At 40.9% G+C, this 27026-nt stretch overlaps 1 protein-coding gene across 2 annotated transcripts in view; it reads right to left on the reverse strand.

The window, feature by feature from the left end:
* TRPM1 (transient receptor potential cation channel subfamily M member 1) overlaps positions 1 to 27026 on the reverse strand; it is a 99257-nt gene that overhangs the window by 59311 nt on the left and 12920 nt on the right. For both annotated transcript variants that reach the window (XM_041469134.1, XM_041469133.1), the window contains exon 5: positions 13232 to 13327. In XM_041469134.1, the coding sequence (XP_041325068.1) occupies positions 13232 to 13234 (3 nt within the window). In that variant the 5' untranslated portion in view covers positions 13235 to 13327. The remainder of the gene's footprint in view (positions 1 to 13231; positions 13328 to 27026) is intronic.

The raw sequence follows: 27026 nt of genomic DNA on the forward strand, positions 1-27026 counted from the left end.
ACCAGCTCGAATTCCTGGTGTCTCCCAGAGCCCTTTAGTATCCCAAAAGGTCTAACAGAGACCTCCTCAGCAGCTAGAGGCCAGAGAGGATGGAAAATGGCACTATCAGCTTAAATTCAAGTAGTTTCAATTAAATTCAAGTGCCCTTGTGCCTTCCTCCTAATACGCTGTTATAAAAAATAAAGGCAACAAGGCTCTCCTTCCATGCTTGAAAAACATTACTTCAGAACATCTGTAATTCAAACGAAAATGACACTTAGAAATCCTACTGAGTGACACACAGGTGAATGTCAGAAAGACCGGAGATTGCATTAGTGGGTTTATTTATTCCAACTACTAAAGCTTTATCAACAGCAAAACATTAATACCATAGGATTTATTATGGGAGAGGGAAGTAATGATTAAAACGAACGAGGCCACAGGCTGGAGCGGGACACTAATGACAAATGCGCTGGGCCAGCCGCGCCCAACAAGGCAGATATTTCCTTCTGCTGTTTCCTGAATGAAACACACGAATGCACCAGCAGTGCTGAGCTCCTGGAGCACAGCCCCTGGCAGGCTCTGGGAGGCGGCTGCAAAGCCCAGGAGGCTCGGGATGCACACACGCCCGGGGCTCATCTCCACTGCCCCAGCAGCTCACACCCCAGCAGGTCCCCAGAGACAGGGGCAGCAGAGATCAGATGGCATCCTGGGCCATGGGGCATCGCTGGGGGTGTGTGCCTGGGGGGAACCAAAACCAAAACTGCTTTTAGATGAGATCAGTGTGGTACTGAGCCTGCCCCTGTATCCTACAAGGATCCTCTTTCTCCCAGCTGTTTGGTTTACCAGAAGATCTACATGCAGCACTATTTACCAGCAGCACCACCATTGGAACAGAACAAAAATTGATGTTGCTTGATGTCAAGATCCTTCTGAGAAGGTGGAGGCATTTCTCTGGTAAACTAACTATTCTGAAGACAGAGGGCTGATAAAACAGTTTGGGGCTCCCTAAGGATGAAAGACACTGCTAAACAGCCAGAGTTTCCCACATTTAGTGAAGGCGTGTCAGCTCATCTCATGTCAGCATTTCAATGCTCAGAGCTAGTGATTTAGGAAAACACAGAGACTTTTCACCTTTCAGCTGCTCTGTTCAAACCTAAGCCTGACAGATAGAAACAAAAAATGTTTGATATGCTTCTGGGAATGAGAAGAATCAGGATTTTGTAAGGATGGCTCAACAGAATTGTGAAGTGAAATTAGAGCTAAATACAAAAGCACGTACAAAATTCAACAGCAAAATCAAAAGATTCTGAATCTGGGATACTAAGTGTCTGGATAAAACAATCATAAAAATAAAAAACTACTTTCCAAAACAAGGGAGCTCGAGTTGCACACTTCTGTACAATTTGCAGCTAAGCTGTAGAACATCATGTTGAAGGATACTGTGCTGACTAAAAGGTAACAATACAATTTCACCTAAATCCCATCTCTGGTCCACACAGTCCCTATCTGAAGTATCTCCATCTAGGAGCAAACTCTGAGGGAGAGGAACCACATCTTTCCCTGCTCTGCAGCACTCCCTTGACCGTGCTGTTCCAGCTCTGGGCAGCACAGACTCCTGGGCTGACCCAGAACAGCCTCACACCCGACCTCTCAATTTAATGGACATTAAATCGAAAAAAACCTTGTCAGCTCATGAGCAGCACACCTGATTCCCACCTGGATTTGCAGTCCTCAGTTTCATGAGCAAATCCACATCTATAATTGAAAATATTTAGGGGACTCACTTCAATAAAACGTAGGTAAATTATCAAGTGATTAAAAGGTAATTTCAAAAGAGCAAACCCTAGGCTCTGAGCACCGATCCAGCTAATCACAGGCTGAATAAATATTTTTAAAAGCTTTGGAATTTACCCTTTACTCTTCAGTTCCAAACTGAAAAAGATTTTACATTTGCAAAGACAAAACATAAAAATCACCACCAGCAATGCAGAACTGGACAAAGATATTTAGTACTTATTGTGAACATGAAGCCTAAAACCAAATACAATCCTCTTGACCTGTCAATCTCTGTAAAATACCTTAAGAAATAAACCAACATGGAAGTTAATGATTGTATTGTATTAGGGTGATTGTACTGATTGTATTAGGAATAGTCTTGGGTACTGTGTACCAGAAACAACAGAGGATGAACCCCTGAACAACTCATTGCTCCCTTTTTTTTGGGAAAGAAAATTTTTAATACGTGACCTGCAACAGGAAAATTGGGGAGGAGGGAAATTAAAGTCAACTAAAACCACCGGAAATAGAAAATGGAAAACATTTAAATGTCCACTCTGTTGAAAAAATTACAAACAGTACATTTAGTAAAGCTTAGTAACCACTACTCACTTTCCACTGGTAGGGGCTTAAGCAGCTATTAATCACATGAAAGTAGATATTAAGGAATATTAATCCATACCAGCTGTTACATCTTTTACTGTGTGCTATTATTAGAGATTAATCTTTATAGAACAAGGCTGCCTTTTCATGTCGCTTCCAAGAGGAACATACAAGCTGATACTGCTTTACAGCACATCTTCACAAAGAGTTGAAGCAAGCAGGTGCTAATGATGACATGGTGAAATTTTATTCAACTTCATCCTCAAAATCTAATTCTTAGAGGAGACACTGTCCTGTAGTCATTTGATTAGTCAATTTTTATTGTGATTGCAAAAAATTGCTTTTGTAACTTCCTATTTACATCAAAAGAACCAGGATATTCTCGTAGTGATACTGAATCTTCTCTTATGGAAAGTTCAAGGCCAGGTAATTTTCTATCTTCAGTACATGGGAATTAATCCAGTTTAAAATTTCTAACACGATCTAACTGAGAGAGCCTTAATGAGGAACATCCAGGATTTTAACAGATTTTTAACAAAACAGAACCAACACTGAGCATAGAATTCTCTAATGAAGCATAAACCCCTGTCAGGTGAGCCAGGTTGTTGCAAGAGCAATTGCTTTAATTATTGGATACACTTCATAGGTGACTGCATTTGCACGCTCCAGAGAAATTCCTATTAGATCACATGTTGATGGAATGCTACTAAAGTCACAAAAAGCATCACACTCCTCCAAAAAAGTGCAATTACTGGCAGAAAAGGCCAGCATTATCCATTAAAGATTATGAGATTAGCATGAAAAATAAGCTTCTAATCAGTTCCTTGACTTTTGATAAGATACTACCAGCTGCACTAAGGAAATCAGTTGTCATCTTTACAGAAAAAAAAAAATCAATATTCTCTATACCTGCACTCTCCTCATTTTCTTAAATGCAAGACTCTTCTCTAATTATGTCACAATTAATCATCAGGGTATCTCTGGTTTTTCGCTCATTTGGCATTAGATTGATGTTCCAAAGTGAATGTGTGCTGGTTTTCCAGCACAGCCTAAAAGGTGAGGGAGCAGCTCTTTAGTCTGGGCTGGGCTGAGTCCTTCTCTCCCCCTCCTCCCTGCAACTCCCTCAGGTCTGCTCAGCAGCCTCTGCCCTGTCACCCTGCCCAGACTTGCTCCAGTGCTGCAGAGGCTCCCTTTTCTCAGTGCCCACGTCCTGCCTGGCCGAGCTGCTCTGCCCCAGCTGCTGCCCCCAGCCTGGGCAGCCTGGCACCTTCAGCTGCCTCTCACAGCCCCTGCTACCTGCCTTTAATCCTCTCCACCCTCCTTTTCATCTGCTGATGAACCAGCTGTTGGTTATGTAACATTGGTGTCCGGGCCTTTTCCACTCCTCACAAGTAAGAACATTCAAATTTTGCTATTTCCTCTCAGCTTCATGACACTTCCCAAGACCAGCTGGCTTTCTGATTCCACCCTGCTAATGCCTGTCTACAGGACTTCTCCCATCTCTAAACTGGATTAAGTGCTAACCCTACAATGACACTTCTGCTGCTTAATAGCAATAATTTGCCTGCTAACAGCTGGCAAAAGCACAGGGCAGAAAAAAGTACTGACAACACAAAAAATAACATACATACTAGGAGGTAAAACTGGGGCCCAAATGTAAGCCCTTAAGCAGGTTATCTCATGGCTTACTTTTTATTTAGAAAGAGGCTTGAGGCAGGGGGATATATGATCAGAGGTATATTAATCAGTTTTAACCAGCTATAGCTTTTCTAACTTTTCCATTAACGTAGATCATAGAAGTTGCACTAGAGATTGGGACCCACATACAACAGAAAACTATTTCTGTGGACAAGACACATAAAAAAACCAAATGAAAAGGGAGCTGCCCAATTTCACGAAGTAGCAACAAAACAGTGAAATTCAACTGCTGATACAATCCACCACACTGCCCGTGAAACGTCCCCTTTTCAATGTTGAGCCTTGCTTCACTCTGTTGCCTATGTTTTTAATTTAATTTTAAAATCTTTAGATTAAAAGAATCTCAATCACTTGCAGAAGTGATTCTAGTAATGCAGAGTCTGAAATGAAAAAGCACCAGAAAGTTTTGTTCTCTGAGGCAGTGGCTGATTCTTCAAACTTAGGACAGGAAAGCAGTAAGTACCCCAATCCAACCCATCAATGCAAGATCAGCTAACCTACTACTGCTACATGAGACATGAACTAATATCACTTTCATGGCCATATGAAAGAATTATTTAGAAAAATTGTTTAATCCTTTGTTTATCCACACTTGTGTTTTCTAGGCCTCTTACACTGACATTCTGCATCTCCTGCTACTGTAAAATGATCCACCTCAGAAGCACTCTAACATGCATTTATTGTTCTCTGTGTTTGAAAGTCAGACAGAGATTTTCAGTATTCATAAGCATTTGTTTCAGTTTGTAGTAAATATCTACCCTTGACAGATTCCTTCAACAAAACTACACTTAAAGTAAAAACTGCTCAAGGCTTTCTGCTCTCATTTTTCTCTATTCAGAACTCTGTTAAGTTTATTTGAGTCTGCCACTGAACAGATGCTGTAAGCAAGAACCAGAAAGAGGGGCAGCATGAACCAAGGAACTGTGGCAATATTTTTTGTGTGAGACTAGATAGAATTCATGTTGGGAAACTGGCAGCAAAGCAGAGTTGCAAAAGACACAAATGCATGCAGGTCCCACCGTTGCCAGAAGTGAATATAATGTGCTGAACAGAACAGAAGCATATTGCTGAAAAGTAAAAAACATTATCCCCTAACTCACAAGGTGACCCTGACACTCAGTCCATGCCATGAGTCCTGTACAGAAGTCATGTCATGCACGTGTCCAGCTGGGGGACAGGCTGCACTGGCTGTAAACTCTGGGGGTCACGCAGTATTTGCTCAGTCATTCTATGAGATACTCCTTGTAAGTAACAGCTACCAGCAGTTTTAAGAATTTGCCAAACATTTGGGCTTTAACTAAAAAAGCTCCCACAAAACTCATGACATTCACCTTGCTGCAAGCCACCATGACACGGCAGCTATGTGTGGGCAGCACCTTGGCTGGAGCTACACGAGGCTTTAACAGCGACACAGTGCAAGAGGTCTTGTCACTGATCCCATGCCTCTACCCTACCTCGAGCAGCAAGCTTCCATGCCTTTGTGGTAACCTGTCCTTTGTGCTACAGGTCGGGTATTGCTCACTGAATGCACACAGCAGCTGCTTCTGTTGGATGTCTGCAGTGCCCTGACTTGTAGGGACAGGGTTTACTGCAATGCCGCGTGCCTGACTCTGCTGCATGAGTCATTCCTGCAGGATAGGGACTCGAGTCCTTGGGAACAATTCCTGACAACACAGAGATTCCTAAAAGCCAAAACCTGCAGTGTCTGTCTTGAGAAAAAACAGGATGTCAAGGAAAAGGTCACGGATGTGCCAAGGAGAACTTTTTGGTTCTACGTCTCAAACTGGACAAATCCTCTGCTATACTGATATTCTTCCTTTGGAGGATGTGTCACAGCAAAACAAAAGCCTTATAACTCACTTGGCCACTTGTACATCCTGCTTAGGGGGTTAAAGGAATTATTTCCAATTCCTATTCAGATCAGCTGGTGCTGTCTAACACATACTCTATTACAGATGCTTTTCACAATGCTCTTATCCAGGCTGTGAAGGACATTGCAATATCCAATCACCACTAAAGCACCTCGATGTTGATCCAGCAGGGCAGGGAAGTGACAGAGCCTGCAGAATGCTCTTTGTAGAAAAGATTTCTCAAAACTGGACAACGTTACACATCCAACTATAACAGATTTCAGTTTTTCTTAAGAAAAAGGCTACTCTGATGGAAATTATTCCAATCTGGTATTTCCTTCTATCATTACAGAGAGGAGCACAGGCTGTGTTGCTGTGTCTCACCTTAGGACCTTGCAGAGGTTGCTAACTACAGTCTTTGTTCACTTGAAAAGGGGCAGCTGATAACCTCCTGGCCTGTTCTTCAGACATGAGTCTGCTTCTATTTCCCCTTATGGCCACGAAAACCTACCTGTGATAACAGTTTAATTATTGCTCTGTTATTTTTTGAACATTAACACTGACATACTCAGAAATTAATTTTATTATGTCCCAGTTATTTTCTTTCTTACATCACTCAAATGACTGCCCAAAATGTAAAAAATACAGCACTTTTATCTCTTGAGCCATTGACTGAAATATTGGCACGTGTCTTAATCACAGCAGAAATCTGTGGGGAAAAATTTGCAACTCTCAAAAGGAATGAGTACGAAAATTATTGCACTGTTACCAAAGGATCTGTTTAACTGTAACTGCAATATTAACTAATTGTATAAAACTTCCAAGTATACCTATGACCCATGCTAAACCTAAACCATCAAAAGGTGTGCAAGTCCAAGGAATCACAGCTGCCTGACTAATAGTTTAGGAGCAGAATGTGAATTCATCCTGTTAGTCTTTTTCTTCCTATTTGAAGTTTAGTATTATGGCAAGAAAGCACACAAAACATACAATTTGATATTAACAACTGCAACTCACTTCAAGGGATTTCACACCAATTTTCAAGCTTCATTAGCAAATGGTAAGACAGATCAAAACAGTGACTTAAAGAGGAGACAAAATTGGTTTTCTGCCAAGAAGCTACATTCTCTCTGATCTAAGTTAACGTTTTAACCACTGGTTTGTCTGGTCATTTACAAAACATAGCACAAGTTATTTGCCTTAGTCTGAAGGTCTAATAATATTTTCTCCTTTGTAATCCATGGAAGTTTTTCCAATAAACCACTGGGTAAAACTGCACTACAGTGCAGTTAAATATTACAAAGACCCATTATGCTTTCTATAGTAGTGCTGTTGAGGTTTTGAAAGTTTTCCATTGCATTTAAATAAAATATTCTTTACATTTTTGTTAGGCATTACTGTAATTTCTTGTACTACATTTGATAGCCAGGAAGGAGACAGTGATAAAATACATTAGTGGCTCTATAAAAGCTTAAATCTGAGCATCTGGAAGGCTTGTACTGAATATACCCTTATACAGATAATCACAGAGAATTTACAAGCATAGAAGAATTATAGGCAAAGAGAAATAAATGCAGAGTAAAGCTGTTTCAATCAAATGGTTATCTCTTCAGAGGAACAGAAAATGAGTCATAGTAGCTATATCTTAAAGACATTTAGATCAAGTCAATAGAGATAGCAAGCAGAGATGAAAGCATTGTTTAGTACTAGAAAAGTAATTTGAAGTAATTCCCATTAGTGGAAAGACAGAGCAGTGATGTGCACCCAGATAAACTGCTTCTTTTGCTAATAAACTGAGATGTTTACAAGACAAAAATCAAAACACAGACACACAAGGACACTCCCTTCTTAAACATCATGGGTTTCACATGTCATTTAGAGCATTCTCTGATGAGGTAGAGAATTATACCTTTAATTGCACAGCAAGTAGCAACAGCTGGTTTTGTAAAACTGCTCAGGAAATAAAATTCTATCTTCCTCTACAGCACTGTTGTTAAAATTAGGGGACTACACAGGAAAGCTAAGCAGAGTAAAGAGCTAAGCAGGATACATTTTTAGTAGTCTTGGTATCCAGCATTACTGCAGTAAAAGCTGGAAGTTAAAATCATGGGCCAGGACCACACACTGTTACACATTCCTCAGAAAAATACCAAGAGTGAGCAAAAGGGAAAAAATTAGAGCAGCAGGTGAAATTTTCATTATAAACCTCACTCACATGGCTTTAACCATTTCCTGCTTAGGTTTTCCAGACATATCCCAAAGCACTACACCCCTACAAGGCACACACATTCAAGACCAGTTTCAATTCCCCTTTTCAGCTGTATCATTAGCAAAAATTGATGTTCAATACAAAACACTCTCAAGCACAACAGTGCCCAGTTTCCTGCCTGAGATGTCCAGAGATGAGCACTTCACCTGCCTGCATGATGACAGTGTGCTACAGACAGAGAGCCAACCCACATCATTTTTTGCAGAAGTAACACTCCCAGCCTATTAAATTAGCATAAAATCTAGTTTTTTATTCAACTCTAATAACTTTTTTCACAAAAGGTAAAGTTTCTGTTTCTGAAATGGGCATTAAAGCAAATAAACACTAAAAGAATTAGGAAGATTAAAATAAGCAAGCCATGAAAGGAATTTTCAGCTTTTGAAAGACAGCATTTTCTTATAATAAGAAGTCAAGAACATCAAAATCTGAACTGTGTTCCTTCTACCTTCACTTGACTAGTCTTTCCCATGGGAATAGTGGGACAAAATTAAGCAATTTTTGCCTGGGTATTTTACTCTGACTTTATTCCTTTCAAGAAGTAAATGCTGTATGCTTTGCAGTATCAAAGCAGGCTTGGGGACATTTTAAAAAGGAAATACTTTTCAACTTACTTTATAATTATTTCTTTGCTTTATTCAATAAATAAAGTTAATACTACCAGCCTATGAAGCTGGGAGCCATCTGAGTCACAAAGCAAGCAATACAAACTTATTCTTGAAACTTGAGATTCTTGAAGGACAGCCTGGTTTGTCATGAGGCACCAGGATGCAACTGTGCAAGCAGTGGGAAAAGTTACCCAAAATAACACTTGCTAAGCATTAACTGACATTTCATTTTGCCACTTTGCCTTACATCCATCAAAGGAGGAAAAAATGAACCCACCACAAACACCTTCTGTTTTGATTCCAGATGTTTGGGCTTGGCCCTGGTGCCAAGGAAACCACAGCTGAAGCAACTTTATTCCCCATCTAGCACTCATTTTCTGTAATTGGGCCTGTAATACAGGTATTGCATGCAGCCTGACAATCTCTAGCAGACAGAAGAGCTAGGTTCCACAGTCAGTACATAAAAACCATCACTGTAAATCTGTAAATTACTTTATACTGAGATGATGCTTGGATTCCCCTGGTAATGGCCCATGACCATCAGTCTCTGCTGAAGAAGTCCCCAACCACAGACATATTCTCTCTTGCAATCACAGACTATGACCAATATTGCACATAGTTCAGAACAATCTTTAACTTAGAGAATGAAGCATTTTAATACATACTTAGTTGCCTGTGTGGCATTTTTCTCTCAGTTTATATTCCTTCAAACTTCCATTCACCCCTTTAATTAGAATCTGACTCTAACACTGTGATGGCAATCAGCAGAAATTAGAGGTAAGAAGGCTGCAGGGATTCAAAGAGTAGACAAAATCTATTTCTCATTATTTGAGTGGAATCAGTTTGAAAAAGGTCAGTTGAGCTGGAATGTAAGTAATACTGAGCTGAAGTTAGTCTGTACTTGTTGTAAAGAGAATCTATCAATCTATGGACCAAATATGTACATAAATTCTCTTAAGAGCTTGAAAACAGTTAAGAAATGAATTTTTACTATTAATTTACTACCTGCAATCTTATGATAACAACAGTGAGTTCATACATTACAAAGCAGTCACTCATGTCTTCTTTCTCCTACTTTGCTTTTTCATTCATAATCTACACAGCAAATACTCTAACCACAGACTCTTTTCTCACAGACTCTGTCATCTGTAGTTCAGTGAATCACATCAAAATCTTGTGTACATCCTACCAGCCTTTGCATTTACTGCATCTAAATTGGTGAGGAACGCTGAGTATCAATAGTCATCAAAACTATTTTGATATGGACAGGAATAATAACAGGCTAGCCCTGTACAGTGACATTTAACCCAAAGATCCCTAAGACAGGAACTTGTGAAAGGAGTCCTGTAACAGGAATAAGATTAATTGCTGGAACCAGTGCAATGAACACGACTGATACCTCTGAGACCTCACAAGCACAAAGGGAGTAGTTCTCATTTATAACAGTACCAGCTGTTAGAAGTAAGAGGGCCAAACAGTGCCTCCAGCTGTTTCTCTCTGGCTGTACTATTTGGGTAATTGCAGACTTACCCTCTGTGATCCAGATGCTGAGCCTTTAAATGAAGTGCGTTTGAAGGAGCCACTCATCCTCCGTAAGGAACCTGTGAACTTTCCTTTCTTAATCCCCTCCATAATGGAACTAGCACCCCAGCATCAAAGAAAACCCTGATTTCAGCCACGTAGTCTGAGCAGGTTTTTTCCTGAAGCCAACAATCATTAAATTACAGCTTATATAAAAAGTGAGACAAATGCATAGAACAAAATCAAAGCCAAATAATGAGACTTCTGTTCCAATATGGACCCTGTCACAAGTGTTACCAGCAGCCAGCCAAGCAGAAAAACAAGGCAATCCACTGATAGCAACTGCTGGCCCCCTCCCTCTTCTCTACTGACTCTATAATCAGGCTTAATGCACACAGCTTCTGCAAGCTATGGTTTTTAATGGACAGAGATTTAATAAATGGTGATTGAAGGTAAATCTACTTTAGAAGCAGCAGCCCGAAAGGTTTTTATTTGTGCAAAGCACAGGGCAGTCAGATGGAAATTGTTTTGGTATCAGTAGAAAGGCACATGAACAGAGCAGATGGTCCTCAGCAGACCATGGGTTAGAGGCCTGGCGGAGCCCTAAAGGATAACTGCTGATGGCAAGTGCGCCTGCACCAGGCCCCAGGATGAGAGTGACAAGGTTTTAAAAGCAAACAACCCCTAAGATCACCAGCCAGATTCTAACTAATTAGGGAATGAGGGTGGATGAGGTGTGGTGTGTATAACCTTCATGAATTCTCACTAATATCTCAATGCATCTGCTCTGTACTATTCCACCTAAAGTGTGCAGAGTGAGAACAAAAGGAGGTAGTTAGGAGAGGGCAAACAAGAAATGAGGATGGCACAAGGTGCTTTAAAAGAACGACTAAGTAATTATTGACTAGGAAATATCTAGTTGGCAACAGAAGACATCAGCCAGGAATTTGTTACAGAGTCTGGTTTAGAAAAACAAAATGGATGAGAGCGCTGAGAAAACAGAGATCCATTTCAGAAAAATACACAGGGATGGCAGATTTGTAACTGTGAGGCCAAGTCAGAACCACTACACTACAGGATTTAGTTAGAGAGTCATACTTTTCTCTTTATTATAATTTTTAGGTTCATCCCTTTGTGCTTCAGGAAAGTTGGTATTGGGTGCCTGCTTGCAGCTGGTTACAGGAGGCACAAAAAACTGCTGGGAAGCTAAAACAAAGCCATGTGGAAGAGACTGTTACACAGAGATGCACCAAATTTGTTGTTCTGATCAGCAAAAAACAAAAATAGGGACATACTCTTCAAAAAGCAGAAATTTAGAAAACAAATCTATTCTTCAAAACACAGTGTAGAATGTAAGAAATTAACTCAATTGACTCAGTCCCTTTGGACGTGTGATTCTAAGATGCCTGAGCTCCCTGTAACTGTTCTTGGTGCACTTTAAGGACCACTCTGGATTTTTACAAGTCATCAATACCAAAGGGACGTTTGCATTCAAGAGCAGATGAAAGCAATCAGTGCAACAGAAGCTGCTGACTACTAACCCCAGCTGAAAAATCAGGCAACTAAGCTGATGTTCTTGCCCCCACTGTGTTTATAGAATGCTTCATGGGCCATTTCCACTAGATTGGGAAACAGAGATGCACCATGCTGGCACTTTCAACAGCTCTGTGACTGAGAAGCACATGTTGAATAGATTTTCCAAAAGAGCTTGTGGTTTTAGGAGTGTAGCCTCACATTAGGAAACCTTTTAAACAAATGCTATTATGAAGGTTCCTGTCTCATGTTGGAGTTTTCTGCTTCATCAGTTGAGCTGATTCAATGGTTTGTGTGGCCTGGATCAGATCTGTGTGAGCTAAATCAGCACAGAGGGAGGAAAGCACAGTAATCTCTCGCCACAGGATATTGTTGGACAACAAATGAATATTTGGCACAGTATGGAAGGGAAAGACCCTTAAAATGGCTCTGAAATGGAACAATTCATGGCATGAAATGACACAACTGTTCATCATCCTCCATGTTTTGTAATGAAATCACATTGGTCAACCTCAGACTACGAAAAACATAAGAGATACACCCCCAAAAAGGAGCAAGCAGAGTGCAGGCAACATTTTATTTGCAAGAGTCCATCAAGGTCCTTGACAGCCTGTGTTCTGGGAAAAGCAGGATGCACCCATTTCAAAGTGCAGAGAAGATATAAACAGTTGTACATCTTATTGATACCACACCATGGGAATTTAACATCTGCAGTCATGAGCAGATCCATATCCCAAAGGCCCTACCACAACCTGTTTTTAAAAAGTGAAAAGTTTGATTAGAGACAACTGTAGTTGTTTCAGCCCATAGGGAAAAGACACCAACGTTGCTCTTGCTGTTTGAAGAGCTGTATGCTATGACAACACATCAGAGATGTTTGATAGTTTAAAACAAAAAGCAATAGATTTAAGGCTTTGATCTGTAGTCCATCATGTCAGCTAAAATGTTTCCACTCACCCTAGTAGTCAAACTAAATATGGAAAGCAGCAGGCCATAATCCAATGAACTTTATTTACTCTGACAGGAAAGGGTAAGATAGGCTTAGACCTCTGTAAAGACCTACATGTACAAGACATGTAGAATTAGGCCTTCCTTCACTTTGCATTTAATATGAGTAGTAACCTAAACACAAGTTTCTTTCATGTGCAATGGATTATAAAAAAAATCCTTAAAGCACTTTTTAAAAATGGGATGTCTTAAAAGAATGTTTTTTGTAAAAAAACAAACTGGTTTGGTGACCTTTGACATTTGTGATACAATATAAAAACTTCAAGAGTCATGTTTAACTGAAAAACCAGCCTAGGGTCCATTACACACTTAGCAGTTCTTGACTCATTATTTTGCCTCCCTGAAGCAAAGCACAGACAGAACATCGCTCAGTGCTGGTTACCTACCATGAGAAGGAGCACTCTGGAGGTCCCTGGGGACTGCTGGGTGGAGAGTTGGCTTCTTCTGTAAACTACATATCCTCAAAGCACTGCTGCAGCAACCTAGGCAAGAGCATATTTGGATTAAATATGCAACAGTTTACACAAAAATTCAGTGACTGGCAGCTGACAGCTAGAGGGAAGAAGTTCCATGTAGTCAATTCCACACCTAAACTCAGAAGAAGTATGCAGGCAACTTTGTGGTACTTTTACTTGAGCAGTCTGTTTCTCCATTCTAGAGCCTTTCTTATCCAGCAACTGTCTGCCTCCTCTCTTTCTCTTGCAAGGAAAATAGCAAGTTTAAAGAAAAATTAAAACAGTTCATGAGATGTGGACAGAAAAGATAAACAAATAACCTCTGTTTGTGTCAGTAGGCCTGTAAATTGGTGCCCATGTGAGCACTCTCACATATGAGAAATAATCCGCACTAATCATGTGAACAACAAATGCCATGCTAGTAAATAACAAAACATATGCAAGTAATCTTAAAGCAATAACCTGCCAAGGTCACCAATAACCACCAGGTCACACTGTCACCTCAGCCTTGGAGGTGATCAACCATCAGCTTCCCCGTATTTGTAAAATCATAGCAAAAAATAAGTTGGAGCAACTTGCGAAGCTCACCTTGTCTGACCTCCTATTCAAAGGAGAGACAACCTGAATGTTGGATCAAGTGGCCAAGGGCTGAATGCTGAAAACCTCCAAGGACAGTGTTTCCAGTCCTCTGGGCAAGCTATTACAGTACTCCACCATTCCCCTACTCAGAGGATTTTTTTCATTTTGTTCCTGCAGAATTTCTCTTGCTGCACTGGCTCTTTCTTCTGCACTTATGAGAAGAATCTGACTGCATCCTTCCCACCACACTCCTTTACTTAGTAGAAGACTGCAACTTAATTCTTCCTTATCCCCTTCTCCCCAGGCTGAACAAGCTCTTCCAGCCTATCTTTACATCTGGGCCTTCCATACTCCAACCACCCTCATCCCAGGGGCCCCTACAAAGATATTTGCAAATCCTGTGCTAAGGGGCTCCCAAAATAAAGACAGCACTCCAGATGCAAACTCCTAAGTGCCAATCAAAGGGAACAAACATTTCCCTCTCACTACCACAGCCTTCAGCACTGCAAGGGCACTCTGCTGACTCACCTTCAATTTGCTGCTCACTGGGATTCCAGGTCCTACTACCACAGAGGCTTTGCATTTGCCTTAGTAAACTCTTATTAAGTTTGTATTGGTTGATTCCTCCAGCTCGTTGGAGAAACAGCCTCCAGCTGTGTTCCCCTTGGCTGCAAATTTCCTACAGCTGCAAATTTCCTACAGGTGCACTCTAGCCCATTTTCCAGGGTATCAAAGATGTTACTCTATATTGGCCCATTCTTCATCACATTTTTCATATAAAGACATATTCAAACTGAAAATTAAAAACAAAAATCTTGTTTATCTTAGCATTTAGAATGTGCTGAATTGAAGCACAGAGAACTTTAGAATCTGAATTTGTGATAGAGAGTGTTCCTTAGATCCTGCTTTACTAGAGCATACTTAGAGACATGAGAAGAACATGAGTTTTACAGTGGGCAGAAGCCCACTGAACAGCAGGCTGAGCCAGCTGACAAGTTCTCGCATACACAGGGCTAGCTGCCAGCTGTTTAACCATTTTCCATGTGGTTACATGATCACTGGTACCAACATTTAGCAACTGTGGTTGGATGGGCTTCATTTGACCACAGAACACAACGGTGAGCTCTTCTCTTGGAGCTCCGTGGCTCCTTTCCCCTTCCTGAGTACATTAAAGGCTTGTACAGGCAGCACACAGCAATTTAAAGCACAATCAGCTTCCATCTCAGTGAGTGGGTGTTACATTAGAAATGGAAATTAAGACCTCAGGAAAATTTTTTACATGAAAATTTGTCCAGCGCTGCACTTTTGACATTCCTGTGCTTTTAAACAGTAACACAAGAAGCTCTGGCTACTATTAGCAGGGACATAATTTCTGATTAATAAAACTGAGTTACTTGGTTTCTTTCCCTGGTTAGAAACTACCTGAGATGAAAAAAAAAACAAAAAACAAAAAACCAGCAATACAAAAAAATGATGACTGAGGACAGCACAAAATGTTATGTGCATTCATCTGTCCCTGCCCATAACAGACAGTGCATTACATTTAGATTACACTGCCTAGAACTTGGTAGCTATTTCTGCAGCACTTTTCCTCTTAACATTCAAGTGATTTGAACATTAAAACCCTGAATTTCAGATTACTTTAGGACAAAGAAGTGCCTTGTCACATAGGCAAGTCTGAGTCCAGTGAGAAGTCATTTATCAGGGCTGATGATGCACAGAAAATGGAAAAGATTCAGCAAAGCTGGTTTGTAAAATAATCACATGAAGTGCAATGTAATCCTTTCTGTAGTCTAATTTATTTTATTACTACAACTATGGGGACTGGAAAGAGTTATGGTTTTATATCTGTCTAAAAGGAAAGTCACTTCTGAGTGTGCTGAGACTGAACACCATTGTAATTTATTCGTTGTCATTATCCTTAAAGTAGAAGTGAAATCATAGAATGTTTTTAGAGGCTTAGCTTTGTGTTCAGAGTAACAACTTGCTTATTCTGTTTTTGTATACCTAAAACAGTTATGGAGTTCAGTCTCCATACAATCTTTTCTTATTATTATATTCATAGTCCTATTTTTTAGAATTCAGCTTTTATCTCCCCCATATTTCAAAGAGCCACAAGTCAACAAATCAATTTTCTTTTCTTAGCTTGGAAGACCTATCCATTTGCAGAATCCTAGGATGAGAGAAGGGTCTGATTTGTCAGATTGCTGATATCGACTCACAAAACTCCACTGATCTGAGAACTGACAGAATGAGGTTGTAGTTCTGCAAGTTGCTTATTTCTGCTCCCCACTACAAGCCAGTGTCTGCAACTAGTGACAAAAAACCTGCTCCCTGCTTGGATGACCAAGGAATGTCTGCAGAGCAGATGTGCTGGAAGCTCTGCTAATATTCCACAAAATAAATGATGGAACAAGGCTTCCTACTGTGCTTCATCATTCCCAAGCTAGAAGAAGCAATTGGTTCTTACTGGGAAATTATTGGGGTTCGCTGTTATTTGTCTCTGCCCCAACACAGGAAAAGTGGTTCTGGGCAGCTGTGCTTTGAAGGACGAGTCTGGACTCTCAGGTTTTTCAGTCTTCAATCTTGTTTATTAATTCTTATCTACAGTATTTTCTCTCTGCCCAGCCGAGGTCCGCTCAGCAGGACAGCCAAGTGCAGTCTCCACCGCCCATGGGACGCTTGTGCCTATTATAGTGAAAATTACATCTATCATATTTACCTTTAATTCCCAATACTTTTCACCCTTATTGACAAGTGTACCTTCACCATGAACCAATCCAAAAGTGCCACCATCATCACAGAAAATGGAAGACATGAAGAAGAAAGAAGAACCCAGGACCATGCCCTTAATCCTCCACCTTGTCTGCATGACCCCCCTGTACCTAATTTCTAAAATCTATTCTTCGCCCTGTAAATACACTATTCACACCCTAAAACTTCTCATTTCCTCATACACAGATGTTTCATCTCTAGATGGATCAAAGTCAAGCCACCAGACACTTTTGGCAACATTCCAAGGTCTCCGAGCGCCTCCAAGGGTTCTCTCAGTGACTCTGAACACCCAGAGTGATGTGTTGAGTTCCCACAGGAAATAACTGAATTGCCATCAATTCCGAAGACGGGTAAGGACAGACTTCCCCGAGGTGCTTCGGTAATGTATCAATTCTCTAACTCACAGCACTGCCTTCGGCTGCGAAGCTCCAAGCACAGAACGCCCAGTCCTGCATGGACCGTGTGGGATCCACGGGAAACGCTCCGACCCTGGGGGGATCCCTAGGGAGGAGGGAAGTGCTCCCGCTCCCCCGAGCTCGGCACGGCCCCGTCACCGCCTTTCGGCTGCCACCAGCGCCACCTCGTGCTGCTCCGCAGCGCCTGCTGCCTCGGGAATAAACAGCATTTTCCCGTGGACTACTGCCCATCCTCCCTCCACAAATACAACCATGGCTAATATTTAATACATTGGCACGTGGGAAAGGTCAAATATGTTCATCTTTACAATTAATTGTCCAGAGGAGGTTTAAAAACCCCCCTGTAAGAGAAGGAATTTAATCGACCAGTGACCTTTCCTAAACCATGATGAACTGGTACTGTACACCATGATGTTGGCTCTGACTGCAAAAAATGCTTTTCAAATGAAAAAAAGTAAATAAAATACACAAAATAAATTTGGACCAGTTAGTAGCAATGGTAACTGAAACCTAGAGAAGAACTAGAAATGTGCATATGAATACATATTGGTGCTAGAAGAACAAAACAGTATGAAGAATGAGTTAACTGCAAGATAACTGTAAAGATAAGGTATAGAACCAATTTCAATGTAAAAGGAGAGACTGAGAATCAGATATTGTCTTCATGTCCCTGGTGTTCTATGGGACTATGTACAAGTCACCCCATATCTTGAATATCTTGGTTTCTCTACCTGAATAAAAGAAGCAATCATATAAATCTATGCAAAGACACAGAATTCCAGTATATTTGTAAAATCAGTTGGAGTTCTTTGACAGAAACAAGTATGATTATGGTTCGCAAAGCGCTTGAGAAAAAATCCCTACATTTTTAAAGAACATTCTCAGCTGTACTGACAAGCCCACAGTTCTTTATGGTAACGGGTTCAAAGTTTTGCAAAATGTTTTAGGTACTTTCCCAACACTAATGAAACTTTTTACAGAAGAGAAGAGAAAGAGAAATCTCAGCTCAACTCTGAAGGATGCGAATTTAAAAGGGATGGCTACAAAACCCTAACATCTCATTTCAGAGTTCATCACCAGAAGAAAGAAAAGGGAGAAGAAATACAAATGTAATACTATGATCCCCTTCTCTGCATTATAACTCTACCACTTAGAGCTTTCTTTATTCAATTAAATTTACCTATGACAGATGACGCGATCCAGAAACAACTCTAGCACACCTCAGCAAGCAGTGAATCAGCATGTTCTAGGTGGCCTTATCTGACAGAGTTAGCACCTGTCAGTGTGTTGCTGGTCCCTGTTTATTGCCACTGCATAACTCACCGAGTCCTGTGACATTCCAGTGACTTTTGCCATTATTCTGGTTGTTTTCTGACTGTAGTGTTTTACCTTCTGTTGACTGATATTTGTTAAGAAAGATGCACTAAAGCAGTGAAACCTAATTAATTGGAGATAGGATAACACCAATTAGGAAAAAAAAAAATCCATTGCTCCCATTTGCCTATGAGGCATTAGATAAAAAAAGCAACTATGCTTTTTGTCCCCAGTCTCCGTAGAAGAAGGGGGCAACCCCTTAAAGTTTTCACTGATTTCCTTAGGATTGCCAAGAGGAGCTGCTGTAGTGCTTATGCCAGAGAAAGACATCAGCACATACTCTCACTCACAGGCTGTCAGGAGTGCCTCATCCCTTTTATCTGTTGATCGTGACATCAGCTGCAGTTCATCTCAGTGGTGAGATGTGCCAAGTTAATCACTGGAAACAAACAGCTTCTGGGCAGCTACAGATCAGTCCTCTACCAGCAACAGCCATACCTGAGAGCCACCAGCCTGCTGTGCTGAGAGGCAAAGGGAAGTTACCTGTGATGGACCCATTAGCCAGATGTTGGTCCAGGGGCAATTTTAGAATGCCCACCTTTACCAGCTCCCTCAGTGGCAGGCTGTCCATTTCTGCTAGGAGAATTTATCATAGCAGCACCTTCCAGATGACCAACCCCTGCCACACAGATCTTCAGAGATCTGATAAACGATGGTGGATTTTCTTTGCTGTGACTTAAATTTCAAAAGGTAATGCTGCTGAAGGGATACATCATGAGACAAGGACCTCCTTTTTCCTCCTTCACAATCTCCTAACCTTTTCAAAGCTGGGATCACATGAGTCAGCTATCTCTCTCCTGACTACAAAGTCTCAGAGATACCAGCAAAGACAAAAACTGCTCCAAACCACAAACGCTGGAATCAAATGAGCAAAGCAAGACAATCAAACACTACAATCCCAGCTGACCTTGCAGTAATAGGATCACACCAAGATTAGTCTATGTCATAGACTAAGCCCACTGAAGTAAACTAATCTTTTTGCAGTCAGCTAAGACTATATGTTTACTCACTAAGCTGGGAAAAACTCAGGAGTGTAAAATATTTATTAGCTGGAACAGACAATCCAGGCTGCAGCTACATGCATGTTTAGAACAATTATTGTTGCAACATTGACTTTAAGGTGCCTTCAGAAAGGGAAAGCTTTTAAAACAGGTTTTTAAACTATATTGTTGGACTTATGAAACTCTTAGTCTCTATCACTTCACATTTTGACAGTCAACTTTTTGTGTGAGCAAAGCAGTGCAGAGAGCTTCCAGAAGCGACATCCTGCACATCACACGGGACAGCCTTCCTTTGGCTGGCAGAGCAATACTCCATTCTGACTGCAAACAACAGGAAGCTCTGTGCTGTGACAGCTCTGAGAAGGAGCAGCGTGACCACTGTGCCTCCCTGCCCATGAGCAGAGCAGCTGCTGACTGCTCACCTGCACCGTCCCAGCCGCCCCTGCCCCATCAGCGCCCGAGCACTGCGGTCACAGCTCCCCACACCACAAACGTTTGGGGCTGGGGTTTGTTTCCTGCCCAGCACCACTGAACCATGATTTGTCCAAGCAGTAAGAAAAATGGGACTGAGGAAGAGCTGGAGGCATTTCCTTCCTCACAGGAAGCTCCTTTCTGGTGCATACATCACACTTCTCTAGAAAACGTGTTTATGAATCTGCACATCTTTAGGAACTACCCATGCTGCCACCTCAGTCCAGGCTGCTCACAGTCCTTTTTGCAGACTTCTCTCTTTCACCTCTCTTAATTAAAATGTATTCCAGGGTCTTTGGTTTGAATTTTCATCAAAATATCAACATATGACTGAAAGAGGGGAACTGGTGGAATTACACAGAAATAAACCATGTTTTGGCAGAGTTTCCCCACATTCCTTGTTTTTCCAATCATGGAAACAATCACAGCTCAGTGTCCCCTGACAACATGGCTGACAGGTGTACCTGGGAAAACTGGGTAACCCAGATGCTGAGCTGACAGACACTGTTTTACTGAAGGCATAGTGTAAGTGCCACCAAAACCAGGCTGTACAAACCCCTGCACAGCCACCACTGCAGAAGCACCAGAACAGCAATGTCCCTGCATCCATGGCAGAGTTCCATGTCACCATCATACTCTGCTACTGCTGCTGAACTTACCACGCTGTCTCAACAGATGAAAGTGCAAATTTCAAATTAACACATCCACTTAGTTGCAGACACATACAAGTATTTACATTCAATATATACCTGATTATTAGTGCACCCAAAGTAGTTTTCCCCATGTCCTTAAAAAATTTCATCTTCATATGCTCCAGAACAATAGAATTACAATGAAATGAAGGCTTCGTGAAATATTTTATAAGTAGGTACTCTCTTGAGACAAAATTTGTAAACAATGAAATGCAAGACTAATCTGACAGAAGATGAAGAAAGATTCTTGACTATGAAAGCAAATTCTAGTTTCATCAAGAAGTACTCTTTTGTGCTGTGCAATAGAACATTTCAGATTTTTTTTCCCCCCTTAGCAATTACTACAGCCTTTGGGGCCCAATTTTTAAAAGTGTTAAATTCTCCACATAATATTTACCATAGTTCAGAAACAAAAGTAGTGCATATTTTAGGACTTAGGGAGAGTTAATCATAGATTGTCTTTATGCCAGCTCTCAGCAGTAGGCTGAATTCCACCTTTAATGAAGTTGATATGAACTAGGCTTTTACAGGATCTTTAAGTTTGGACCTACTGTTAAATTAGAAAACTCTTGTTATATTGTTTCACTGCAGCCAACTAATTCTCAGATTACACGCATTTGAATCAGAATTTTGACATTTGTGTTTGGAGGCAATAAGCAGATTAAGTAGAACTCAGTGAACACTGAAGACCTATTTTATCAGTCACCTCTAGTCATAACTGTGAATGAGAAAAAAATCCAAACTGAACAAGGAAGAAATGTGGTGATAAGGCAACTTGAACCACTGGTATTTTTCAGAAGAAATATTGGGCTCAGCTTGATGCAACAGGTTTTAAATTAGCTGCGATGTCAAGTAGTTTCAAGCAAGCCTGACAACTGCTTCAATGGAGACAAGACTGAAAGAAAGCATTTGCAGCTTTGAACACATACATATGTAATTAGTCCTGATGACTATATCCCCATTGACTCCATTTGCAGACACTTTCCTTAATAATGAATTACTCTTGCTTAGCTTAACCCATATTTTATCCACGTAGTCTTTGCAAGATAGATTCTTGGAAGAACTATGTTTGTCCACAACTTACTTTTGAACTTTCAATTTTCAAACTTGTGTGGTCCAATGAAAGGGTGAAGGCACATGTTGGTATCATTCAGTTTGGTATTACTAGCAGAAAACTGTATATCAAGCAAGATTTCTGCAGCAAAATTAATAATAAATTTCAAGTAGAAAGGTACTTTGAAGAATTTCCCATTGACACTCCTGAAACTGGCAGCTAGGGCTGCAAAGAGAGTGTCTGAGCTCTAGTTTATATTTATGACACTCATGGTTCCATGAATACCCAGCAAAAGAGTGAGTCCTCATAAACAAAAGCAGATGACCTTAAGACTGAGGTTTTATTGCTGCCATTGAGTTCTCCTTGGAGTTGCTACATCCATATTCACCAGTACTTCCCAGCTCCTGTGCACTGAGTCCCTGCAAAACTCCCAGGCTCTCATCCCAGGAACAGTCAGTGCTAGTCAGTCAATTTCTCACCTCAGCCACACAAGGCTCAGCTGATGACTAAGGCCATGCCAAGCTCCGTTTCAACAGCCACATAGTCAATACCAATATGAAGAAAGCTACTCTAGTGATCTAATTTTATTTTCTGCTATGTGTTCATTTCAAAGTAACTGCAACCATTAGAGATTGCAGTGTGGATGGTAAAGTAAGATGAACTGCAGATGTTCAGAGCTCTATCCCTTTGCTTCAGATCAAGGAGTAGTGAACAAAAAACACTGACAGTGAAACAAAAATAACACCAGTTCAACAAAATCAATTAATTTGGGATCTTTGCCTTGCGTCATGCTTACAGAATCAAGCATTTTTCATTCATTATCTATTTCTTCTACTGTTATATATATCAGCATGTTTTGCCCTAGGAGTATAATGAGTACCAAAACCCCTGAACTTCAATAAAGCATTTAACAAGCATTTAACATAACAAAACATATGTACCTCTGTACTTTCTTCTCAAGCATCCATCAGACGGCTAAAAACTTACTCTCATTATTCATTTTGAAAAAAAAATAATTCCTCTCTTCTATTAAAGACAAGATAGGGAATGTCTTGATACATAAAAATATTATTGTATTTTAAAAAGCATTCAGATTTAAACTCCTTAGGATAAAGGAGTATCAGAAGACACACCAGAAGAGATAACCACCTCTTGGGAGAAAAACACAGGCAGCTCTCATCTCCCTGAAGGCAGAATGAGCCTCATTAAGCTTTCTGCTTTGCAAAAGATCTTTGACCCAAGCAAACGGCCACTAGAACAGTGGTAGAAAAGACAACCACATTTATTTTCTCACTGCACCCATTTATCTTACTTGTTTCCTTAACACAGAAAAATGAGAAGCACCTACCTCATCAGACTTGAAGAAAGCCCCACATCCTTGGGGAGTGTGTTAGTTACACATAGCAAGATAATGTTCTGTCTAAAATTAAAGTATTCCCCATAGCCTTTAGCATTTAGAGGTTCTTTTAGCTCTGGGAGAGGATGTGCAAACATCCACTCAGGGTATTACCAAAGGCTAATTCCTAATTCTCTTGAGTAAGCCTGCTTGCTGCTATGGACTACTGCAGGCTTTATTCCTATTAGAGACTTACCGGTTGCCAAAGGTGACAGTGCTGTGTCACAGATAATCATGAAAGTGATATGGTAAAGGGTTTCTGAAAGTTTAACTTTGAATAAAAAGGTCCAAATTTTAAGTCTGTAGCTGTTTAAGCCTGAGAACCAAGCAGGTATTTATGTTTCAGTTTTCCAGTGTTAGCTGATAGGCAATAAGGTCATGTACCCCTTCCACTCACAAGCCAAACTACCACTGGAAGAATCAATGACAGCAGTTGGGAGCAGGCTGATACCACCCCCAGATGGCAGCAATTAGGAGAAGGTCAAGCCATGTCAGAAAAAGCAGTGCTTGTATTCAGTGTTCAATTTTGGGTGTAGGCCATCTAATCTTTTCTAACCATGTAACTGAAGAGCCAAGACTGGTTACCAAACACGGGAACAGTGCACCACATCTTGTGTTTCTGTAAGAGAAATTCTGTATTCTACCTAAATTTTGTCAAAAACCTAAATGAGGCAGTTTTGGTGTAGGCTGACTTCTCCCATGGTGAAGTATGTTTAAACAAACTATTTTGTGACATTTAGCTTAGGTAACACAAAGCAATCTTTGCAGGACAGAGTACCAGATAAGAAGCTGTCTTGCAAATAAACCTTCCATTTTGGTTTTATTTGTAAGAAAAAAAGATTACACTAATGGGCAGGTGAGTTTCCAAAGAGGTGACAAGAGAGCTGGAGAAGTTCTCAAAGTCTATCAGTAGCCACTGAGTTCTTACCTAAAATGCACAGAATAATACCCTTGTATGACTGAAATGACTCTGTGGCCTGCTACTTTTGAAACAATGCTTTAGTTTCCATAACTAGCAAACCATTTGAAATTAATCCACTTAGCAATTATATTATTTTTCACTAAACTACCTTCAGAGTCCTATTTTCTGCACAGTAGTACATGCCATAAAAGACAGCATTATACAGATTTGTACACTGTTCTAATTATAACTGGCATCAGTAGTTTTGTGTGTCCTAAAACCAGCTAGAAAGGTCATAATGAATGCAAACAAACCCAAACCATTAATTATTCTTTACGCTTTCTGCATCGTGGATGGTTCCCACCTGGTTTCTCACAGTCCGATGGCACACTCCGAGCCCGTTTCTCCCGCACCCTGCCGTGTGCGCAGCCAAGCTCCCGCACAGCATTCCCAGCAGGAGAATCCGGCAGATGGCTCGAGCCAGCCGCCGGCGAGCCAGGAAAGGCGGATCTGCACAGGGCTGGCGAGCTGGCTCCGCGCACCAGGCAGGTTTTCTTACCACCAATCAGGTTTTCTTCTCACCGTCACAGCTTGCCAGCAGTGTGAATTCCCTACTAATTTACCAGTCCCAGATGTTACTAAACTGCAAAAGCATGGATCTATCTTCATCCCAAAGGAAGGTAAAGTGACATTTCATTGAGGCTCGTCTGGCAGCAAGTCCCAAAGACCAAGAAACAGGTCAGAACACATCTGGTTTGCAACCCAGAACAAGACTTCAGGACATGAGGATTATGCGAGAGAGAAGAGGATCAATAACCCGAATTTCCAGAGGATCCTGAACTTTTTATTGCAGAATGAAACAAAGCTTCCAACAGCAAAGAAGAAGCAACACATTCTCTGAAAGTTTCAGCTCTTTGGCTGCATCCTCAGGTACAGTGATCCTTTTCTTAGGATGCTGCATTAACAGTGCAGCATGTGCCAAATGCAATAGTGATTTCTAATCTGCTTTTCCTCAGTCTTTAATAAAGATCACAAACTGAAAAAAATTCTTGCTTGAACACTGACCTTTAAAGTGAGCCTCTGAAAATGGGAGCTAACACACTGTGTCCCTCTTCCTAGCTAAAGCTGAGACTGTGCAACAGGTTCAGCCAGACAGTATGACCCCAAAAGATGTAATTTCATCTCCCTATACAGAACTCACTATAGCCCTGCTCTACATACTGCTTAATTTTACTTCCCTTTTAGATCTGTTGGGCCATGCATCCAGTGACTGCCCAAGAGCAATTGTGAAGCCACAAGCAAGATTTGGCTAACAGACTAAACATTACTTGCCTCAAAAACTCTTATGGCTGAAGGCAGATTCTAACTTGTCCATTTATTTTTCACAGAAGCAGACTATGAAACAGATTCTTGGGGATAGGTTTCCAAATTAATTTTCAGGTAATGTAATGTTTTGATAATTTTAATACAATCAAAATTCTACCAGCTGGTGAGGTGGTAAATGCTGCACTCACTGAAATGAGAATAATGTAATTACAATCAGTTGAGACAGTTTGTGGATACTGATCTATTTGAACTACATGCAGTTAGACTGTCAGCAATGCAAAAGCAGTTGATGCAGCAAAACCTAGACAATAATAAATTAATAAAGCAGATAAAAATTATTAAGAAGAAGCTACTGTTACAACACAACTACATTTTACAGGACCAAAACAAGACCTCTGGCTAAGAATCTACTGCCCCTCTAAGGGGCTCTGAAACAAAGAAAACTGCTGAAGCCAGAGTAACGCAATTAGCAGCATCTTGTTAGAAAATTAGACTTACAGCTGGCAATAAGAGAGCCTTAAAACTATTATTATTACATCTGGAAAATAAGGAGATTTATAGCTACCATAAAGCACAATTGCTTCACTGCTATTATAAGCAGTATCAAACCCAGGCATTAATGTTAAACTGCAACTAATCTGAAAAAAAAACAAGATTTCAACTCAGGCCTTGCTTTTAATTAGTTCAACTAAAAAAACCAACCAATAAAAAAGAGAATGAGATGAACATTCATTTTTGGGTTTGGTTAGTGTTCACAGACTCAGAGACTGCCCAGCCACTGCTTAGGATGCTGGGCAAAAAGTATTTAAATAGATTAACATACTTAGGCCCTCAAAGCCCCAGAGCATTTGCCAATGCCCAGCAAAGCTTTCAGAACAGTCTAGCTCCCACTCTGGCCCATCAACCTCCCCCCAGCTATTCTTCCTCCTTACCAGAAAGGAAGCAGGTGCTTCACTGCATCGGGCGATTCCTAAGCCAGAGCCATCTCTGTGAGCAAACCCTACTGACACAACCACATGATCTTACTTCCCAAACCCAGGGCTACCTCCTGGGCAGCCAGCCCACATAACAGCTCTGTGCTTTTGTTCTTAAGGTTCATTAGGAAAGAAGAATTTTTAAGTCCCTGTCTTCCTCATCTGCTGCGAGGTTCAGGGTGTTCCAAGCAGAAGGGAGCCAGAGCACACTGTGTTCATAACACCTCCAGTGGGGCTCATGTCACAGCAGAGACTGGCAGATACACTGGCACAGAGCCATCTTTTCTAAAAGGGTCCAAGGAACAATTAGACAAAGGCAAATAAATGCTTTCCTCTTGTAAAGGATCTTCCTAAGGGACAGTTTCCACTTGCCTATCCCCTATCCTTTTATGCTGCCAACATGGTACAGAGGGAGAATGTATAAAAGGAAAGCTGATCTCACAATCACTTTCTGTGATGCCTTCGTTGGAAATGGGGTGGGCCAAGGATTTTGAGATATCCTGAGGGATGTGGGGGGCTTGGGCAATAATTGATGCCTTTTTGCCTTTTTCATAAGCACTGAATCAATTTCTTAACATTAACCTTAAAAAGGGTGGGCCTCTCCTGTGGTGAGGCAGCTTCGCCACCTCATGGCTGACACAGGAAACAGGAACACAGGCAATGGATTGTTTGCTCCTTTTCCTCCCTATAAGATCCCTCCCAGCCACCATGTATAGCACTGCGGCATGACAGCTTTGCCTGCCACCCTGAGCACAGCCCAGTGACAC

Source organism: Pyrgilauda ruficollis, unplaced genomic scaffold (assembly GCF_017590135.1).
Source record: "Pyrgilauda ruficollis isolate IOZ18807 unplaced genomic scaffold, ASM1759013v1 scaffold23, whole genome shotgun sequence".
NCBI lineage: Eukaryota > Metazoa > Chordata > Aves > Passeriformes > Passeridae > Pyrgilauda > Pyrgilauda ruficollis.